The sequence below is a fragment of the Poecilia formosa genome, unplaced genomic scaffold, assembly GCF_000485575.1.
Source record: "Poecilia formosa unplaced genomic scaffold, Poecilia_formosa-5.1.2 Scaffold56, whole genome shotgun sequence".
NCBI classification, from domain to species: Eukaryota; Metazoa; Chordata; class Actinopteri; order Cyprinodontiformes; family Poeciliidae; genus Poecilia; species Poecilia formosa.
The window spans coordinates 1,875,823-1,898,642 of NW_006799995.1; the positions used below are offsets into that span (position 1 = coordinate 1,875,823).

The following is a 22,820-nucleotide window of genomic DNA, read 5'->3' on the forward strand; positions in this document are numbered from 1 at the left end:
CAATGTCTGTTCACATTTCCTTCACTTCCTTAACATCCTAACTCACTGTCTTTTCATTTAGTGTAATTCTTTCCTTTACCCACAAATTCACAATACTCTGTGACCCACCAAGTCATCTCACTCTTACTCTTTCTTTCCTCCCCCACTGCCATCCTCCTTCCTCAGTCTCGTGCTGGCCTACCCAGGCAAAGCTAACACTTTTGTCAGGGTGATTAATAGCATGCCCGATTGTTGTTAATTTGCTGGCTAATGACTAGAGGAGAGGAGAGGAGAGGAGAGGAGAGGAGAGGAAGGCGTGGAGTGCAATAGACTGATGTGGTGAACGCTGCTTCCAGTTACACTTTCTCACAGAAATGCACCGATGCATGCATGCACACACAATTCTGCAATCGTGATATGGCTACTATGTGGGGTGTTGGATTAGTTTATGTTGTTTTTACCTTATTTGGATAAGGATCGCTACAGATTGAAAACAGCAAAGCTGAGAGTCCAAAATTTTTCAAGATAATTTTGTTTCAAAATTTGCTTTGATTAATCCCTCGATCATCGATCAAAATCAGGTCGTTTTGACAGCTAAAGATATCTGTTGAACGTACTCCGATGTATAAAACTGTACTTAAGCCATACTGAGGTTTTAATACTGAGATGAGAAAATAATCTTCATCTTCTACACCTATTAACAGTTCCTTTGCCAAAGTGTATATACTCGTTCAACTTTTTCACATTTTGTCTTTTGAAACCACAAGCTCCATTGTATTTTTACAGGGATTTTACTTGCTAGGCGAAGAGAAAATACTTAATAATTGTGAAGTGCAAAAAATTATATTTAATTTGTAAAATAGGAAAATGTAGCAGAATGAGGATGTTTTTTTTATTATGCAAAGGCAAAGACAAGTAAGCTGATCAGAGCTGATATATATTTTATTTTCTTTTTTTTTCTTTTTTCCCTTTTCTTTTCTTTTTTTTCTTCTTTTTTTCTCTTTTCTTTTCTTTTCATTTCTTTTCAGACTTGGGATGAAGTCAAATATAAGTCCCCCTGCCTGAAAGTTATGTTCGGTTTATCACATGAAATCCCAATAAAACCCATTGAAGTTTTGAATTGAGAGGAAAAAGAAAGTTAAAGGGGCATGAATATTTTTGGTAGCCATTGCAGCTCTTTAGAAGGAAAGATGAAATGTGATAATTTATAAAAACAAAACAAAAACAAATCCGAGCTCCCCCTCGTGATGATTCTCCTCTCTGTTATGATGTAATGAAATTACGCTCGTTCCCTTCCTCTCCTCCTGTATTGCTTTTCTTTTCTCATTTTCTCTCTCTGTCTTCTCTCCTCCTGAAACTCTTCCATTTTTAATCAGCTCCTCTCAACCCTGACACCCTCCTCCTCCCTCCCCCGCCTTCCCCCATGGGTGATGTTTGCAACTCAATTTGGCAAATGTAACTCAGTATTGATTATTATTAATATTTATCATGTTTGTGAACATGTTTTCCTCCAGTGCTATTAATCTGCCCTGTTAATAAATGTCTGCTGCAGCCCTGTGCCAGAATCCCTGTGGGACTATATCACCACGAAACAAACACACACACACACCCTCACACACACCTGCTCTCAGCTGCAGGAGGCTGCCTGCTGTCCTCTTGCTTGCCTAGAGGGTTGAACTTAGCATACACGCGACACATGCATTATATCGGAGGATGGAATGGCTCCAGGCTGCTCCAAATGACACGTCAATAAATCGGCCGTGATGCACTGACACCCAACACAAACAAAAATTGCATAAGCACTCTACACTTAGCTTACAGTGGCCAAAACTGTGTGTTGGGACCTGAAAAACCGCTAAGATGTTGCTGAATTATTGTCTTTTTCGTATTGTGTAATCAGTTGGGATGAAACAAATTAAAACGAGTCTTTGACTAGGCCATTTTAATATGGATGATTATGCTTTGTGCTAAGCTCTGTCATTGCAGCTCTGTGTGGGGTTGTAGTGGTGGATGAAGATGAACCTCTGGGGCAGTGTGTGTTCTTTTTTTTTTATCTCTGGGACTAGTGAGTTCAGAGTAACATCCAGTGCTAGTTTTCCTTGTCATATTGAATCTTGTATGGACAAACAGATAATGGTGTATATGTTAATCAGCGTCATCCAGTATGTTCAAGGATAGATTCAATAGCCATTCTCTGCATGGTGTATTTATCAGGAAGTGTGTGTTGGTGTGTGTGTGTGCGTGTGTGCGTGTGTTGCAGCATCATCTTGATTAGCTTGTTTTTCCAACAAATTCTACTTTGTGAGAACCCGCTGCTGCTTATGGGCCCCAGAGCCCGGGCCCTAACGGAAAAAGTTCTGTTTTTGAGTTAGGCATGTACTCGTAAAGGCTGGGTTTAAAGTAACTGACAGACTTAGGCTATAGAAATAAATGACAAACGAACGAAAGTCAATGCATAGTCCTTGTGAAGATAGCCAAACATACTGTGTGCGTGTGTGTGTATGTGTGTGTGTGGGAGGGTGGGAGCATAAGGGGCTGGGGATGTGCTGCCTTCGGATTTAACTGCTAAATTATTGTCGTTTTAAGTCACTGCGTCAAATTAGATCATGAAATACCATGATTTCATTACACATTTTCCTACTCACACAAGAAGTGCGGAACGTGACTCATGATAGCATGTAACACAACATAAGCACGACTACAATTAGAGCATGTCATGGCTATTGTGGAATTATTATGTAAAGCAGCTGTGCTTATGCAACTGTGGTTTCTGTCTCTCTTGCCGTCTCGCATTCTTTCTCGCTCGCCGTCTTTTTCTCACCGAGCCGAAGTCGTATCGCAGTTTGAAGTGTTGCTTGGAAATCCTCTGTGGTGCCTTCGCTGGGAGAAGCGGCGCAGCGTTTCTCAGTCTGAGAGGCTTTCTGGTGTTGCAGCTGACCGTGTTCGCCTTGCTCACTCACTGCTTCCAACCCCCCCGGCCCCCCGGGCAGCTCCTTCGCAATCCTTACATCTGTGCGTCATTTTGGCTATATGGTACCCCAGTGCCACTGTGGAAAAATGAACTATTGTACAGTTCTGCGTGTTTGAGTTGCCCTCATTTAGATTTTTACAGCTGCATCCCTCCTGTTTTATGTCATGCGGGGTTGGTGGGTGGGGGGAGGTTTGGGTTGTTGTAGAGAGAATCATCAAAGGCCTGCTTGCTAGAGCGGGAGCAGGTATCTAGTGGTCCCGTAAAACAGCAAAAGTGGGACCATATTGATAAATATAGTGGCACCAACAGCAGATTAGGGGTTGGCTTTCGCAGGCTTTGCACACATGCTCGCACAGAGCTCCCACATCAAAATGTTTGGTCATTTATTGCTCAACCACCCACCCATTTTTCATATCTGTCATGATCCACACAGTCTCCTTCTGCCTCATTTTTTTTTTTTTTTTTAACCAGATGATTTTTTTCCCTCCCCATATTTGGAGCCTGTGCTGGATTTTGCATAGTTTTGCCTTTTTTCCCTGGATACTGTCTTTTCATCAGTGGCTGGCTTTCGTTTTGAATTGAACCAGATCAGTTTACGGTCAGACAAAGATACAGTCTCTCTACGTGCGCGTTGAAGAGAAGGAAAGGATATGCGTTTGTGTGTCTGTGTGTGCGTTTTATGATAGCCATCGTTTTATGATAGCCATCACTGGCGCATACGTCCCATTTCCAGATCTCCTTTTAAAGTTATTACAGTGACGACCGTGACTCCAAAATGCCTGCTTCGATGCACCTGGAACCAGAATCACAAATTATTTAATAATACATCATTGCGTTTGTACTTCTTCCTGTTAATTATGGTGCTTTGCAAAAGTACTGGGGTAGTGCTGGCTATTTTCAATTTTTTATTTATTTTTTTACACTGCAGCCATAAACTAAATTGTGATTTATTGCAGTTTTATGTGATAAACTAATGCAAAGTTGAGCATAATTGTGATGAGGAAAGAAAACGGTGATCGTTTGCACTCCAGACTCAATCGCTTCACCATCTTTCACTACAGTTATTTTCTTTCTTAGCAAAATTTCTTAAAGTTAGTCAGACTAATATCTAAAACATCAGTTTTTAAGTCTGTGATTTATCACCTCAGTCCTTAAAAAGCCGATACTTTGCAGTTTTTAAATGTGGTAATTCACCTATCTGATTCTAGTGTGTCGTATGCGGCAATTCTTAGAGTAGCAGAACATTGGTCCTCTGGGATTGGACTGGGATAATGTGATCTAAATCATTCTGTTGTAGCTCCAGGTATGTTAGAGTTGTTGTCTTGCTGGAGGATGAACCTCTGCTCAGGTCTGAAGTCTTTTATTGCCTCTAGCAGCTTCTATTCCGGAACAAAAGCTGTTTTTAGTTTCATAAACATCCCGTTTTCTGTAACCAGCTTCCCCTTTCTCGCTGAGAAAATCAGCCCTACAGCATGATGCTGCCTTCACCGTTCATCACTGCGGATGCTGCGTGCAGTGTTAGTTTTCCGTCACACATAATTTTCCATGTTTCAAATGTGCATTTTCATTGTTAAAATGAAAGCCACTTCCCCCACAAAGGCCGGATTTACGAGGTGCACGGTAAATAGTTGTCGTGTCAGCTATTTCCATCACCAGAGCTGTAGATCTCTACAAGTCCTCCAGTAATATCATGGATCTCTTTATGAACAACCTGACAAGAATCCTTCTTTGTGTCATTTTCCTTAAAACACGCATTGATACCTACTTTGCAAGACTTCAGCTTGGTCCATATTTCATGAATGATTTACAGATCTCCACCTCAGATTTCTTGCATGCAGTCTGTGTTGTTCCTGTACGCACGGAGGACGGCAACAATACGGCTCAGTCTGCGCGCCACAAGGCACATGTGTTTGTGTGCGTCCAGGCAGACGGCAGAAAATGACTCCAGATTTTATCTTTCAGCGTTTAAGTCTAGAACACTCTGATTAAACACAACCACAGAATAATTTGCCCGTTGTAAGGCTTTCGATTAAACCTCTGATTTTCGGTGCTGTGTCAAGTTATTTTGCCATGGCAACGCTGATTGCGTTGCTATCTACATCTCAGTTTTTTTTTTGTTTTTTTTTGTTTGTTTTGTTTTTGTTTTTTTCAAATGCAGGTTATTGAAAGAAAATGATGAAAGAAGGAATTTCATTAGCTGTTTGTATATTCCTGAACAGATTTGTACCTCGTTCGCTCTAAAACGTCGCATTATGTCCTGCCCGATTTCCAGAAGACATGCAGCAATTATAAGATATCATCTTTACCATTAACACCATCTGATGGGGCGCACATGTGTTTAGAGTACAGTAACAGCTCCTTCAGTTGCAAACAGATGTGTGTTTGTGTAACGGCCCGCGTCTGCATTTGTACAGACCGAGATCTCGGTCTATTGCGAGCGATGCTACAAAGCAAAGAGCGCCGCTTATGGCGTGCATTTACAATTTATCAAATAAATGGGATGCCTTCATGTGGCCTGAGCCTGCCTCTCAGGCAGAGCAGAGTAGTTTTCCACTGGAATAACAGCCGCTCGAACAAGCAGACCATTGTAGCCGCAGCCAGCGCGGGGACCCCCAAGGTGCGAATTAATGATTGACCCCTGATGTAATCAGGATAAATAGCTCCCCGTAAAAAAAGGAAGGATATGGGCCAGAGGAACGGTAAGAGAAAGAACAACATGAGGAGCCAGGGAGAGGAAGGCACTATCTGGCCTTCTCTTTTTTTTTTTTTTGAAAACCCACAGGGAGGCGAACTCAACATCTCTCTCTGGGTCTCTGGAGACTCAGAACTAACATGCAGCTTTTTTTTTTTTTTTAAAGCGGTTCTGTCATCACTGGATACACGCTTTACATTTTTTCTCTCTGTCTTATTTCAGGATCCTATTATCATATCCACACTTACTTTTTTTTTTTTCTTGACCTGTCTGTCTTTTCGCAAAAGTATCCAAAAGCGGTTCTATACCAGAAAATAAAAGATTTACACCTGAACGCTTCAACAGCGCAACGTTTGCTTTATGTTGTGCCTCTGTACATTTTCTGTGCACAGAGCCCCTATTAGCCAAATGGTGTTTAATAGATCTTTCCAAGTCTTTCTATCTGCTTGTCAAAATGACTCTCAATGGGTCAAGTGCCAGTGACAGTTTTGGGGGAGGAGGGTTTGCAGGTGAGAGAAAGTGTTTAACAACCTGAGAACACTTCTGATTGTGTAAAGGGAGAGCAGCAGATAGAGCCGAGTTATAAAACTTTAATTGATCTGCGTAAAGTGTGGAAGCTACTGCTGGCCTGCATGTGCCAGTGTTCAGTTGTGTGCCCCCTCTAAACCCCTCCAAAGTGGTGATCATTAACAAAAAAAAAAGGGTTTCTTTTCCATTAAAAATTGCTGGATGACGCAAAATCAGTCATAAACGGTTGTCTTTACGGCCTCAGACTTATATGATAAGTTTCCCAGTTTTTATGTGGACATGCTGCTTAGTTTGCCAGGTGCTAATGAGAGCATAGCTCATGCTTCCAAGGTTTAGCATTTCACACTTGAAACTAATATGTCAGTTTACAACTTTAACCGTTAACATGAAGCAGAAAAATCTCAGATATGTGTCAAAGAACAAACCGAACTCTCCTTTGTCTTAGATGAGTGATCAGTTTTACTTGCCCAACTTTCTTTCAAATGCGGTATCTTTGCTTCTTTACCCAAAATATAAAAATACAGCATCATATAATAACGATGTCATCTTGGAACTACAGTTCAAATCTGAGCAGCGCCACAGTTTGCAATTGACATGCATTGTTTGAACTATTCCTGCTGTAAGTATGAATCCAGCCTGTTTGCAGATTTGTAGGGATAGAGAATGCATAGTGGTCGATTGATTAAACATACCAGAATTTGTCTAGAAAGGACAAAGGAAATGCTATAAGTTTGTGGTGGTGACTTTACTTGTAATCTGGCATTTTATGCTTTTTTAAAAATGTATATTTTATTAATATGTTGATATGGCACCAAGTTACAAGGAATGTCAGCTCAAAGTACCAAAGTCAACTGAATTCATCATGTCATTCAGTTCATCATGTAGTGCCAGTCGAAGAAAAAATATGTCAAGGGGACAGTGGAGAGGAACCACTCCCTTTTAACAGGAGAAACATCCAGCAGAACTAGACATGACATAAGCAGCATTTAGCTGCGACTGACTAAAAGATGTGAACAGAAAGAAAGCACAGAAAATAAACACTTTGATGCACTGAGTCATAATAGAAATAAAAAAGAGCACAAATATTTAATGGTAGCAACAGTTCTGTTAATGGTTTTGTATGGCAGCCATGTTTGATTTGTCCAGAAAATTGTATATGTTGGTATAGTTTAAGAACAAAACAACAAAACAAACAAAAAAAACACAGTCATAGATAATGCCACATATCACTCACCTACATGCATTCGCTTGAGCACAGTTGCAAACTTTCAGTGTCTACACCGTTACCCTTAACATGCCGAGTGAACGGGGCTAGAACTTGGAGCCAAAAGTTAAATGCATCCATGCGTACATAATACTCATCATCATTTCCACTCTGGTGCAGGCACAATCATTTTGTCAGTCCTTGGCTGTGACAATAATAGTAGGTGAAGAGACCAACCAAGTCAGTGATAGATTCATTCATTATGTGTAAGATGAGTCCTGGCAGGACACAGTGACCATAATAAAATCAAATTGTTTCCATGAAGCAACAGCAAGCACAGAGCTTCTACGCGACTGGCAGTTTTTGACCAAACACATTCAAAATCTCTTTGTTTTCTAATAAGCTTAGCCCCACTTAGAGTGAACTGTGACCAAGAGTTTCAGTTTCTGTTTCCAGAAGCAAGAAGTGGCTGAACAACGGCTGCCCTCGAGACGTTAATAACAGACCTGTGTTTGTCTCGTTTCCCCTAGATGACAGTGAGCCAGTTGACAGCATGTACGACGCAGAAGCCGACCTCCCGGGTTTAGCAGCTGGCAGCGCCGATAGCCCAGAAGAAGACGCAGAAGACGGCATCATCAACATGTCACCTCTGCCCTCCCCAACTCCTTCGCATCAAAACAACCATCACCACCACCTGCTGCACCCCCACATCTACACGTCACACCATCTCCACAACAACAACAGCAGCAGCAACGACCAGGACTTCACCACACCTAAGGAGGGCTCGCCCTACGAGGCGCCCGTCTACATTCCCGATGACATTCCCATTCCCGCTGAGCTGGAGCTGCGGGAGTCCTCCGTGCCCGGCGCAGGCCTGGGCATATGGGCCAAGGCTCGCATTTGTGCCGGTGAAAGGTTTGGCCTGCACAGCGCAAAGCATCATGGGTCCACGGGCAAAGACAGCTCCTTTGGATGGGAGGTAGGAGCCACTATGGAGTCCATACTAATAACCTTTTTGAATCATTTTCATCCATGATAGCTCTTGCCATGCATGTATTCTGTGGAACAGACAGGAATGAAGCCACACTGAGGATATTTGTTGACTACATAAGCAGCTCTCCGTTCACATTTCCATCCATCACTGCTGGTTCTCAGCAGCATACATCTCGTCATCAGTGTAGAAGCTCAATGATCACTCAATTTGCATTCCCTTTATGATCTGACCTCATCCTTGATACCCGTGCGGCGAGACACTCCCACACATCTACGTACGCGTAATACGCTCATCTGCAGCCGCACCGCAATGTCAGATGGAAAAATCTGTCTGATTAGTGGAGGTATCAGCTTTTATGGGCGTTGGTCTGAAGCGAGCGCACTCATTTGGTCACGCCATCTGATATGGAAATGGTAGACGCGTGGTCCAGCGCGGCGGCAGCATATTGAACTATTAATTTTCATTTCAACATGACATTAGAGGATATTGAAGTTGCTTCAGTGAGCTCATTGGGGGCAGGATGGAACTCCTGGTGTCTGTCTCTCTTTCTCACGAGCCAAATCAGGGATGGAATCTACTGGCCTGCTTCTCATTCTTAATGAGTCCATCACTGTTCACTGTTAGAGACCATAGCCCATATAGTCTCAGATTACTTTTGTGAATGACAAAGGACCCAGACATAGATGTCCTCATCTTGGCTCTTGATAGCTGTTGTTGCATGAACTATAAACACCACCAGCTATCTTAGATTTTGCTTTGTCTTAAATGTTTTTTTTTTTGTGGGACTACAGGCCTTTATTAAACAGTAGATGGGCAGGAAGAAGAGCAGAGAGAGAAGGGAGATGCAATCAATGGATGGGAATCGAACCGGTGACAATTGCATTAAGTACATAGCCTCCCAACCTACCACGTACCCATGTTGCGCCCCTATTTTAGATTGTTTTGTGGACACATTGCTGCCTGAATGTATTCCAAGTATTCCACTGACGTTCAAAACTTTAAAAATAAGGCACAATCAATCAGTGTCCCTGACATTTATTGGAATGGCTGCTGAAGATGTTTAAATGCCTTAAAATAAATTCCTCTTTTACTGCAGCATGCCTTACCTCACTCTCAAAATTTCTGTTGCTCTTCCTAGATCTGGAATGGCTATAAGAAAGTAGTTAATTCAAAGGAACAATTGTGAGAAAGAACCCATGTTTACCTCCCTATTATGTACTGTGAGAATTTAGAATTTATTTCCCGTTACAGATTCAAATAGTATTATAGTTTTGAACAATTTTCACAAATCTCTAGCTGACAGGGTTAAAGAACACCAAAGAGGGTGATTTTCATAGTTTCAGTTCCCGTAACTTTTTTTTCTCGCTTTTTACACTCTTTTCTTCCCACCAGTTTAAGCAGTATGCAGGCTATTAAAGTACACAGGCACACTCTAAGTGGCAACATGCCAGGTGCAACATTTTCCTTTTTAAAGTTCACATCATGGCTAGCCATTTGGGGTACGCAGGGCTTACTTCCAAAAGCTACACCCTCCCCGTAGCTCTCATGTTTTCTCTGTTTTCTTCCTCCTTTCCATCTTTCTCCAGTCATATGACTAATGCATATACAACAGTTATGCTATAAGTCTTTGGGTTGCTGGAAAAGGCCACCTTGAGTTTCAACAACACAAGTATGTGGGCATAAATACTTACATATTTCAGAAGAGGGAGATATTTAGTCAAATTTGGCTAGTTCTTTGAGAACTTCACGAGTACTTTCTCACACACCAGTGATTCTCGGGGTGCTGTTTCTTGACAGGGTTCTCTGTTTTGATCCAACGTGAGTTTGGACTAGGACATCTCAATAAACTGTTCCAGCACAGGTTGAACTGATTTAGGAAGCTGCCCCAATGTCTTTTTTCATAAAGTTTGCAGATTGTCTTTAAAGCTGTGAGAAAGACTATTGTTCAAGTTGTTATAAGCACAACTATCATAATGAAAAATGTCAACATTCTGAGAGTAGCACGCAATGTGTGTAAATTATGGGCAAGTTTTACACGCTGCAAAGAAGGAAATAGGTACAAATGGGTGATGACAGGGAGTGAGGCTAACATATTCACATATAAAGTTGAACAGAGTTTTTCTGGGATTGTTGATGCTGATCACTTAAAGAAGACATAATAGGAAGGATCAGATTGGGCGATCTACATTTTAAAAGGCAACTGTGTGTCTCCTTAAATTAGTAAGAAAAATGCGTTTGAATGCTTAGAAATCAAATTCTGCGATGATGTTTGCACATTTAATGTTATTTTATAGCAGTTTGAACTTACTATTTTCAAATTAAAATTAAAACTCGGGGTCAATTTTTGTTTAAGTTTGATTTCCTTCCAGTGTTATGCGTTTGGTCTTTTCTTCCGAGCTTTTCAGTAAAGGGTAACTGATCTGTTTTCTTTTGTAAATGATAATAGCAGCACTGACTCTGGCTAAGGTTCTGGTTTTTAAAATGTCCTGTCTGGACTGAGGCTGGAAACCTTCAGAGGCTCTCCTCTCCCAGACTCTTATCACAGACAGTCATAACAGTGGGCCTGTTGATAGTCATCAAGAGACTCCCTTAGGAGTCCCTTAAAGCCCATATTTCTTCCCTTTCACCATCAGCTCCTCTACCCATCTACTGCCTCTGGTCTTAGATAAATAGACAGACGAAGGAGTGACTTGTGAATGCTGGTTCATAACGAATGAAGTACAAGGTGAGAGAAAAATAGGCGGATTGATGATATAAAACGCACAGTTCTTTTGCAGCATTAAACGTTTGAGAGCAATGTTTGTGGAAATGTTTTGTTTTTCAGCCTTCGACAAAATAAACTAACTCAATTTCTCATTATTCCTTGAAAAAAAATAACTTACTTAACTGAACATTTAATATTAAAAGTAACAGATTTAGATTACAAGCTAGATTGCTAGTTACATTCAGCAGCTGCGTTAAAATAAAAATGACTACCGAGGTGAGTAAACGGTGTTTAAGGGAAGCATTTTTTCTACAACATACTGTCCGACCAACCTCTTCCACTCTCCTCCATTTATTGGTGGTGCATTTAAGTCCAGTTTTTGTTGTTTGGGTAGTGGAGGACCTCCTACATTTCAATTTAAATATCAATTTCATTGGACTTATACTTCTTTAAGAAGCTACTCTTTCCAACTATGCTTCTTCAGTGTGTCATCATAATAATGTTTCTCACTGTAGATAGGTGCTCTATGACCACACTGCACCTATCTTCTGATGGCTGCTTACAGCAGAAGTAGTTCATATGATAATCTTAGCAGAATTGCAGTTCCAACATGTATTGGCTAATTAGAGCTGCTGCTGCTAGTCTGGTGGAGCTGAGTGGGGGAACAAATTAGCCAAATCAATGCATTTAGGTATCTAGACATGGTCAAACAATGGTAGTAAATGCAGGATGCAGCAGTGACCCTCTTTCATAACCCGCTTTCCTGTCAGACAACTGTCAAAATAAAGGCCACTAGAAAGAGTAAAAATTAAAAAAAATAAATAAATAAATAAAAGAAAAAGAAATTAATGATAATCAATGGGAACTTTGAACATGGCATGGAATAAATCAGAAAATTTGTAGGGATTTTCACATGACCATCTCTTGAGTTTAGAGATGATCTGAAATACAGAAACCATCGACTGAGTGGCAGATGTGTGCATGGAAATACATGCTCTGATGATGTCAGAAAAGAGTGGGGGAATGATAGGAAGGCAAATAACCACTTGTTATAAGTAAGGAATGTGCATTACAATCCTTGAACACACACATCTGGGCAAACGCAGATGTGTGTGATGATGATGTTTCTAGATCATCATCATCTAGAAACAGACGGTCTGCACCAACAGAAGACAACACACACTACCATTCCTGTCATTCAGGAAAGCCTCAGGAAACTGAGGCTGTATGGTTTATACAGATTGGCTAAAATTGGACAATGTCATATAAGAAAAGGCCTCATTCATATGGTCACATTCACGTGTAAAATTCAAAATTTGGGATAAGCCACATGAAAGCAAAGACCCAACCTGCCCCATATCAACAGTTCAGGCTGGTTGTGGTGGTGTAGTGGTAAGGTGGTGAGGTACTTTCTTGGTGCACTTTGAGTCTCTTAGTAACAAGTGGGCAATATCTAAACACTGCAGCCCATGTGACTATTGTTGGTGACCACATCCAGACCTCTATGACCACACTGCACCTATCTTCTGATGGCTGCTTACAGCAGGATAAAGCACCATGTCACAAAGCTCAAATCTTCCCAAACTGTTTTTGAAACAGGACAGTAAAAACACTGTTGTCCAGTGAAATGGACATCCACCAGATTTTATTCTAATATAGGGAAAGGGAGATTTGTATCATGGAAGCCATTGTTGTAACATCTGCGCCACAGAGAATTAAAACCTTTCTACAGACAAAATTGAGTCCAACACAGAACTAGCTGGGGAGTGTATGTACTATATGTACTAGACAGGCTATAGTTTATACAAGCCACTTACAATCCACGTTTGCAGTAACCCATATTGCTTTTTCAAGCACTCTAGCCTTTAGATGAATCAAAGAAGCTCAACAATATGTTGGATGCTTTGAGGCTTTCTGGAAGCCAGAGTGGAAGTGCAGACCGATGAAGAGAAAAATGGAATAATACAAAGTGAGAGTGAAAGAGTAGAACTGACAGGGAAAAAAGGAGAGAGGCAGAGAGGAAGTCGACTATTGTCTGTCCCGCGGCTTAGGGAACTGGCTAAGGTGTTAACTCTGGCTCATTTTAGCAAGACGGACAGCTCAATCTGCGAGCTGCTTTGCTGCAGGCCATGGCCATTCTCTTCTGTCTCAGACGCCCTCTCTGGGCCTGCACTGAGTCATCCATTTAAAAACCATTATGCCCCCCCTTTAGCACAACATGATAGAACGTCAGGCCCCCAGTCTTCAGTGTGTGTACATTTGTGTCTCTCTGTCTCTTTCTAGCTGTGTGTGCAGGGCTGGTTACCCCTGTGGATAGGAAGGTCTTAGCAAGCCGAGAGAGGCACGACCCACAGAGAGTACAGCAAAGGGATCTAAGTGCAAGAGTGACTGCTGCTATTATCAGGCTGGTAGATTGACCTGACTTGTCTATTGATAGAGGCATGTCAACGTACAGTGGCTTGAGGTATTGCGCTCCTCATTGACTACCTTACTAGTTTCACTGCCCTGATGTTTCTTGGGTGCTCACAAAGCAATATATGTTACAGAAAGAGATCTGTGGGTATCTTAAGGAAACAGACAGATTAGCTAGGTCTTCTTGATGTGTGTCTGTATCTAAGCCTGCTTTGTGACCATTGGGTGTTTTTTTTGTTTGTTTTTTTATATTTTTTTTTACCACTCTCTGGCCTCATCATGAATGCCACTCATTAGGTTTTACAGAAAAGTCTTACTAAATGTGGAAAGGTAAAATTACTTCCTTGGCAATTTTTCAGCTTATGAAAAGTAGTAAAATGCCTTAAGGGTATTTTGTTACACTGGAAAGAACAAGGGCATATCATAGAGCTTCATTTAGAGATGTCCATTGATATAGACCGTTTGTACAAGGTCACCATAGGTCACCCCGAAAACATGTATCATAGAGTCCATGTCAGCCCTGCAGTCATGTCTGTGTGCACTCAGACACCTTGGGATGACATTGTTTCTTGGCAAACCTCTTCCACACTGTCCCCATGTTCCTTCTCTGTTTACTTTTTGTGGGGTGATTTTCCATATCAGTATCATTCATTCAGTGATGTGTGGAAAGAGGGGGGAAAAATGCGAGCTCTTCTGTTTGCCCAGTTGTTGACTTAATGATAGGCCAAGACGTCTGGCGAGCACTCTTATGTCGCCATGTTCCCACGTGACAAATACTTATCCATACATGGCATCATGTATCTCCCTTACTCTGCTCTGCTTTGACAGCTCCCTTTTCAAACGGATGCCATGTTGCTTTTGTTTAAGTCTGTTTTTTTTTTGTTTTTTTTTTTTTATACATTTGAGTGGAGAAGCCCTGGCACACCCCGACACATATCTGTCCTGTTCCACCTCCTCGATCCTGAAGTATTTGTTCAGCTTTTGTGTTTTGTCTGAGGGGGGCAGATGGCCAAGTTCCTATGCTGCAAGATATTCCCAATCTCTTTCAAAGGTTCTGCTTGCATCCTGGGTAATCTGTTTATGCTCACAAGAAAGTTCTCTTTTTTTCTTCCTGATCCTTGCCCCTGTAGTGGACTGATACCAGGATTATAAAACAAAGATAAAACATAGAGGGAGATCTCAGTTATTCTAATGTTTCATTCTAATATCATTTAATTATTTCATTATATAACATATTGTTTGTGGTTAATCGAAGCCCGCATCATATATCGTATTGACGTATGGCATCTGCGGTGGTGGGGGTTGTTTTTCATGTAAATGGGATCATTATTATGTATTTTAGTAATCAAATCAAGACCCTACTCTGGTGTGCTTTCACCTGAGCTGAGAGTCCTTCATCTAAAGGCAATCAGAATGAAACACAGCAGGTCTTTTAAGTTGTACCCATTTATATCTAGTTTAGCAGAAAAGAGAAAGATTCAGGTTATATTAAAAGGCCGCCTCAGCCTTTTAGTGTAGTAAAGAAATATATTGTTTTGTTTGTTTTTGCTTTGTTGTACTTAAATATGTCAGATGATCAGACAAAGATACATTGAGTAAATGTATCTTTGTCTTTCTCATAATTCTTGTGAATCAGCGAGTCGAGTATTGCTTTCAAAAGGTTGTGGGTTTGATTCCAGTTTTTTCATGTAATATGTTGACGTGTCCTGCAAGGCATTTACCCAGCAGGCTGTGTGCTGTGCATGGAGACACATGGGTTACTGTGGATCTACTGTAAATTGTTTAGAGTGGACAGCAGGACTATGAAGCTCTATATAAATTTACTCCACTTACTATTTTACCAGAAATTTATTGTAACTAACCACATTATCTAGCCACTACAGATCTAATGGTACAGATTGAAGAACTTTTTTTAGGTTGAACTAGATTAAACTAGTTCAGAAAGTAACACATTACCCCTCAAAATAACAGAAATCTGTCACTGGAAATGGCTTCATGGCAATTGTTAATGTTTTGGGCTTCCAACAAACCACAGTGGGAGTTTTTATCGGTGATGAACATAGACAGGAGTGGCATCTCAAAATTACTCCAAGAGCATAAAAGAATCCAGGCAAAAATGTCTGCAGATATTAAATTACCTGTGTCAGTGTACTTTTTGCAGCATTATAATTACATGTTAAACTATCTCCAGCAGATGCAAATAAATGTAACAGGTTTTTGTTTGTACAAAATAAGGAAACGTTTGCTGCTACAAATAGTGAAGATTGTTTGAGAAGCTTGATTTTGTTTTTATGGTAATTCTTTTTTGATCTTTCTAGATGACATATTTAGAAATATATTACATATTTATCTTTTATAACATAGAGACAATGGCGAACAAGACTTATGTTAGGGGTAAAATATATTTTTGAAAATGTTTTATTTATGTTAGTTTGAACGGACTGTTTGGGGGTACCAATGTATGTAGAACTGGTGATTATGTTACAGTCTTGTTTTATAGCAATGGTGTTCTTCCCCACAGAGCAAATATCAAAGGTTGGCGTTTTCCAAACTGTTCACAGTTAAAGACAGTGATTGCGCTGCTGCTGCTATACTGGATGCATTTGTTTCAAGAATTTTAACACATCTTTACCAGGATTGCCAATTCTTCTGGGGGGAGTTATGTATTTATTAAACATACAAAGTTGATGTGGGATATTTGCCTAGTCTCAGATGGTAATGAAAGGGACATTGAACATGTGGGTTCTAATAACAGTATTGACCAACAATATGTGGTTTCTGTCATCATTATTTGACTTTGACAGAAACCCCAAGTTTATACACAGAGCGAAAACACCACAGAAAGTTTATAACACCACAAGTCCCGGGTTTGGGTGCTGTAATGTCTTCCATTCACATTCATTTTATGTCGGTTTTAAACATGCCATTAGCCAATTTAATCCAATTTTCCCAGCTTTCGGAGCACTCCAGTGGAACAGATTTCCTCTAATATTAAACATATGGTCGCCGTTGCCCCTGGTAACGGTGCAGCAGCGCAACGCTTTTTTATTAACCTTAAAGACAAGCCTCCTGTGTCCCTGCGAAAACCATTGTCAATTATTTTCAACGAACTCTGTAATTGATAACAAGTATGCAAGGCAGCAAATTAAATGTCAGGTTTGATTAGTATCCTAATGCCTTATCATTTGTTCATAACTCGTTACCAGCATCTGTTAATTAGTTAATAAATTAATCCACAGGCCAGATGAAAGGTGTGGGCTTTTGAGGAAGCACACGGGGCTAAAGTCATCCGTCTTTGAAGGGAGTAGAACTCAACAAATATTGTCCCAGGGATTTGGACTGTTATTGCTTGGTCACTGGTTTTAAGACCTCGGCCACTCTAGCCAAGCATTCTGAATGGAACCTCTTGTTTGCCCGAATGGCACCCCCACAGTCTCCTCTCGCATCCCTGCCACAATGCGACCCTTTATTAGCATGAGGTTTCCCTTCTGCAGACATGCTTTAAACATTAATTTAAAAACCCTTATGTCAGGCCATCAGTCCTCTGTGGTGAAGCACAGGTAACTTGTATCCAGTCTTCCTTCAAGCCCGCACTGTGTGTGTATAGTGAAACCTCATCGTTCATCATAGCCCTGATGAATAGTTCCATCACTGAGTGCCTTGAGGCGGCACCAGACAGTGACATTGCTCTTTGCCGGTGTGGAAGATGATATTTGTCAAGTGTTGTTCGTACTGAATTTTCCTCTTACTAAGAAGCATCCTTTCCTTTCTCACCCATCTGTATGTCTTTGAAAGCCAGATACATGCACACATGTAACTTCTTTGAATGTTAATCCTTTGTGCAATAACATTTCTTTGACTTAAGCATGAGGTGGGGACCTATTGAGCAGAATCCTGTGGTCGTTGCATTTGCCATTTTCTATATTCTGATACACAATATGGACCAAAAACCGCATGGCTGTAGAGAAGATTATCCTGTGTGAGCGGCACAGCAAAAGGAAAGCATGACACATTGCTGCGCTTTTTAATTACATTTTACAAGGTGCAAAGACTTGTGCTTTGGCACAGACTGTGTCTTTGTCTGAGTAAAATGGGGGCAAGTAAAAGTAGGCTCTGCGTACATATGGTTGCAGAAGGAGCGCTGATGTTATTTTGCAAGTACAGCCATTGAAAACCTCAGGATAGCACAATATTAAAACAGTACATGGGTGTATGTATGAATGTAAAAAAAAAAAAGTGATTCAGCTTGAAGTTATGCAGGCTTGTAAGAGATGGAGTTATAGTCACCAAAACCTACGCAGGACAGTGACAAGCATGCAGGAGAGTGACTTCTCCCATGTTTTTCTTTCCTTGGCTGGTCATTTAAAAAAACATGGTAGAGTGAGAACCTAAAGTGCAATGATGACATCAGGTCTTTAAACAGCGTTGAACTGTTGACGTGTCAAACATGCCAGGGACGGCTTTGCTTCGGAAAGTCTCCGCAATCGCTCAAGTGATTTTCACCGTTTTTCTCCTCTACTGTCACTGAGGACAACACCTGGCCTGTTATCCACATGAGACAACAAGGTGGATTTAGAGGCAGTGTGGACTGGTAGATGCATTTTAATATGTGCATTTCTAACATGTACAGTGACTTGGAAAAGTGTCCATACCACCTTGATAAACTGTTTCACATTTCATCATGTTAGGACCACATCTTTATTATAGTCTGCTGTCTTTTTGTGGTGTAGACCAACATAATGTATTGCATCATTTTGAAGTGAAAGTGAATGTAAATGTATGCCGCACTCTTTCATTTCACAATAACAGCCAGGATAGGTTTTAACTGGGGATGTACAAGCTACACTGGGGTTCAGCAAGGGAAGAAAGTAGAAGTTAGTGAACAACTAGATGTGCAAATTACTATGAACGCGCTTGGCTTAATTTGTTTCAACATTGGCAACACTAAAGTTAGTTTGAAAAAGTCCTTAGAGAAAGTGAGGCCAAAGAGTCCCACTTAATCAGTGCAAATCTTTTAATGCTTGCAACAGTGCGTCCCAATTCTCTCCATCATTCTGTCCTCAGCAGATGTCATATGATTCTGCTCTGTGCCCCCTTTTCCAGAGAGGAGGTGAGCAGACATCAAGGAAGCTGGTACCCAGTGGTACCCAGCATGCAACCTCTGAAAGACGAAAAAGAATCAGGAAAATGATTTGCCACCTTGAAACGCTTTGCTTGGAGGCATGTGATGCAGAAGTTATGGCCAAAGAACAGAACAACAATATATTCCTGTGGGGGAAGTGAGTGATTATACTGTACATCTGCAGGGACTACTGTGCCTATGACTGATGTACGAATAATGTTTGTTTTTTAAATTATAGGGTAGTTACTTCTCAGTGTATAAAAAGCATTTCTATCTTTGGACTTACACTTTTTTTCCCCCAGCACTTCTTTAGCAATGTAGAGTAACTACTTAATCTTAGACAATGAAATATTAAACCTATTAAAAGCTATAAACCTTGTTCATGATTAACTATTTATATGAGGCTTTGTTTGATGTCACTTTATGCAGTCTGAGCTATTCCTGTAACAAAGCGTGCTCCCCTCTGCTGGCCGAGAGCTCACAATGCTGCAGAGTGCTTTTAAAGACTTGCAGCTACACAAAACATGCAACTGCGTTGTGTGAGAGCACATCAGGAAGTAGACAAAGGGTTTGTGCCGTGTTTCAGATGCACTTTGTAGCACAATGCCTGCCTGGCAAGGTATTCGAGAAGAACATGTCAATATTTTTTTTGCAACTTCTCATGTTCCAGTCCTGTGGAGTCTCTGTGGGTGCCGAAGTCAATCTGTTCTATATATTATTTGTCCAACATATCATTGATTTTTTTTTTTTTTTGCTCCATTTGTGTGTCACTGTAAAAAGACATTTTTGAGCAATTTAAAGTTACTATAAGTTAATCACTGCTTGATTATGTTAATAAGACCTGGTACACCTATGATAAGGAATTATTATTATTATTATTATTATTATTATTATTATTATTATTATTATTATTATTAATTACTTAACTAAATAACTAACAAAAAAATTGATAAATAATATTGCATTCAATTTGTGATTTTTTCCAAAATCTGAAGCCTTTGATATACTTTTTTTTCTGTATAATTTGCTCTTGAACGTAATAAAACAACTCCACATGATCTGTGTGTTTTTATTAATCAACATCGGTCTTAAAATGCTGTCACACTTCGTCCTTTTAGCAGACTCTTTTTTTTTTTTTTGTTTAAATGCCAAGTGTTCATCCACGAGCCTTTATGCGCCTGCGTGTCAAAATACACAACATGAGCTTTAATTCTACCAAGATCACACACTTAAATCTTTTCTTTTGTTAGCCATTGATTTTTCAACCCTCTCACTCAACCTTATGTGGCCTCTCCCTCTTTTGCTGCTCTGCTTCCTTTCTTTTTCGCTCCGTCCTACTCTTTTTCCTGGCCTCCGGGGTCCCAGTGCTTCTAATTTGGCCTTATCAGTGAAGTAATTTAGCTGCCGCAGCTTGGGTTTCTGTCGCGCGGCGAGTGGCCCCATTGTCCGGCCCTTGCTGTTGCTGAGATAAACCCTCAGATTGAACAAAGTCCGTGCTGACCTTTACAGACTCCCAAATCTTACCGTGCACACCCCCTCCAACTAGGACTCTCTCTGCCTCCAGCTCTTTTTTTTTTTTTTTTCAGGTGCTCCGAGCTTACCCAATGAGAGGAAGAAGAGGAAGGAGTCTGTGTGTGTGAAAGACAGAGTGTGTGGGGTCACGGTGGATATAGCGAGAGCGAGATGGACAAGAGAGAGGGATTAAGATGGCTGACCGAGCCTGTCTATATTTCCAATGGCACTTTGCTCTGAGAGGGTTGCAGAGAGCGAAAAAGTGCACTGCAAACAAAGCATTCAAGAGTGTATTGTTCTGTCTTCTTCGGTCTACCGAAGGAGGTTTGGGGGAGTCGTATTCTCTGTCCATCCTCCATCGGTTATTTGAAAACAAAGAAAGAAAAAAAAAACTTACTATACTGATGCAAATGTATAAGCCCGTCTTTCTCTGTGTTCTCCAAAACAGCTGATTGGGAGAATCTGTGGCCTTTTTTCCTACGTCGTTTGGTATTTATTGTGTGGTCCATCTCCGTGCAGGACACCCTAGAGGAGTCTGTTGAGATTTTTGCTTTGACCCAGAGCAAGATGACTGGAGCATAACGCTTAAAGCTGAGTGGCTTGGGAGGAGGAGGGGGCCAGTTCTGCAGCAGAGGGGTTTTGGGCTCTTCATTGTGAAGCACTGTCTTCCTTCAGAAGCCACTCAACTTGCTCTTCACATCGCAAATCCTCTTGGCTCTCTGTTCACTTTGTCTGTCACTGAGGCAAGGAGGCTCATCGAAAAGTCTTGATGCTGGGAATTGTGAGAGAGTGCAGAGACAGACAGAGCAGTGGAGGGGAAGGGAAGGGAGGAATGAAGTGTGTTCTGCCTGGTTGCTGCGGCAGACGCGCCGAGGGCTCGATGTTGGCAGAGACGGGGCCACCAGCACAGGTGTAGGGTTTAGCGTTGGCGATTGAGAATTGGAGACAATCCGTACCTTTCTCAGTCTTGATCCGCTGGTCAAGGGGTGGCCCAGAATGCATCTCACTCTCCATCATTCCATCTACGGCTCTTCCCTTTTCTCCCCCCCGCCCGCTTCCCACCCCATCACCCACTGCCACCTGCCTGAAAGCCACCACCAGTGTTCCCAGGGAGATGAGCGCCACGGAGAAGAAGGCCCACAAGGGATTAACTTTTCACATGGTTGGGAGTCCTCGTCTCAAAAGACCTGACAACCCCAGACGGCTTGATTAAAAAAGCAAAGAAGAGAGGAGGAAAGGGTGGGTGAAAGGGTATAGTTTGGAGGAGAGGAGGGGGAATTCTTCACATGATGGCCCTGAGAGAGGGATTTTGGATATTGGGTGTCTTTTTTTTTCCTTCGTCTAAAGCCCCCATGTCTTGGTTGAGAATGAGCAAATTGTTCCTTCTGTTCTCTCACCAGTGCTTGTGTTGCTCAGCTTGAAGATGTGGGTGGGCACCTGCACACATTATTGACTCCTTACATTAGGCCTTTCATTTTCCTAAAATTATTATTGGACAATAAGGATGGATTTTTTTCTATATCACAGAGAAGAATTTAGCAGTTGTCAGCTTAAAAAGTATATATATATTCACTTCAAGTTATCTATATTGATGATCGTATCAAAAATATAATTACGGTTTAATTGTTGATCACTACATTGATTAATCAGTTGTTTTAAATATTTCAGCATTCCATTACAGTCGAGGAAGACTTCGGCTGAGAGAGTCGGCGAACCATTGCCGACTTAAAGTTCTAGTGTTCAAGTGGAAAGGCGCCCTATTTCCCCTCACTCTACCCCAGATAAATTGGGCATCTCAGGTTTGTCTGTGAGAAAGAGAGGACAAAAATCAAAACAAATGCTCCCACTGAAGTGAAGATGGGAGTCGGGTAGGCTTTCCACCCTGGCTAACGGATCAGCAACTCAACCTAGCGGGACAGCGAGCCACTTAATACCTCCCATCTTGTCCAGGTAACAGAGTGGCCCAACAGGGAGGTCAGGGAAGGTAGCAGGGTGTCAGTTTTCAGATCACCACTCACCCCTTGGCTTCCTCTACATGGCTCGCTTACCCTCTTCTCATCCTCATGACTGGGATACACTCATCCTGTCTTCCCACCCCTCAAACAGGAGGGCACAAACATTCATTGAGAATGTTGTCATGTAGGCTTTTTGTGACGGTACGGTTCTGCGACTTTTGATACAGGTACCAGTGGCAGTACGAGGGTTTCGGCAGAAATTTTGTCGTCAATTATTAATAAATCATATTGACTGCGATTGTAGATGATAACGATGAGCTAGGAGTAGAGCATCTAGGAATAGATGCTTAGAACATATCAATGTGTGGATGTGCCAAAACTTTCTCCAGCTGAAGAGAAACAAAACTGAAGTTATTATCTTTGGACCTAAAGAGGAGCGAACTAGAATCAGTGCACAGCTTCAGTTATTACAACTGAAAACCAGCGATCAGCCCGAAACCTGGGAATAGTGATGGACTCTGACCTTAACCTTCAGAGCCACATAAAGACAGTCACAAAGTCAGCCTTCTATCACCTGACGAACATCTCCAGGATTAGAGGACTAATGTCTCAGCGCGTTCTAGAGAAACTCATCCATGTGTTTATCTTTAGCCGTATTGATTACTGCAACAGCGTCTTCACAGGTCTGACTAATAAATCAATCAAACAGCTGCAGCTGATCCAGAACGCTGCTGCTCGCGTTCTCAC

General features: G+C 41.3%; 1 protein-coding gene across 1 annotated transcript in view; it reads left to right on the top strand.

Moving 5' to 3' along the window:
- Positions 1 to 22,820, top strand: part of LOC107836405 (PR domain zinc finger protein 16-like) — a 207,726-nt gene that overhangs the window by 69,442 nt on the left and 115,464 nt on the right. The window contains exon 2 of the mRNA XM_016672088.1: positions 7,905 to 8,353. Within this exon, the coding sequence (XP_016527574.1) occupies positions 7,905 to 8,353 (449 nt within the window). The remainder of the gene's footprint in view (positions 1 to 7,904; positions 8,354 to 22,820) is intronic.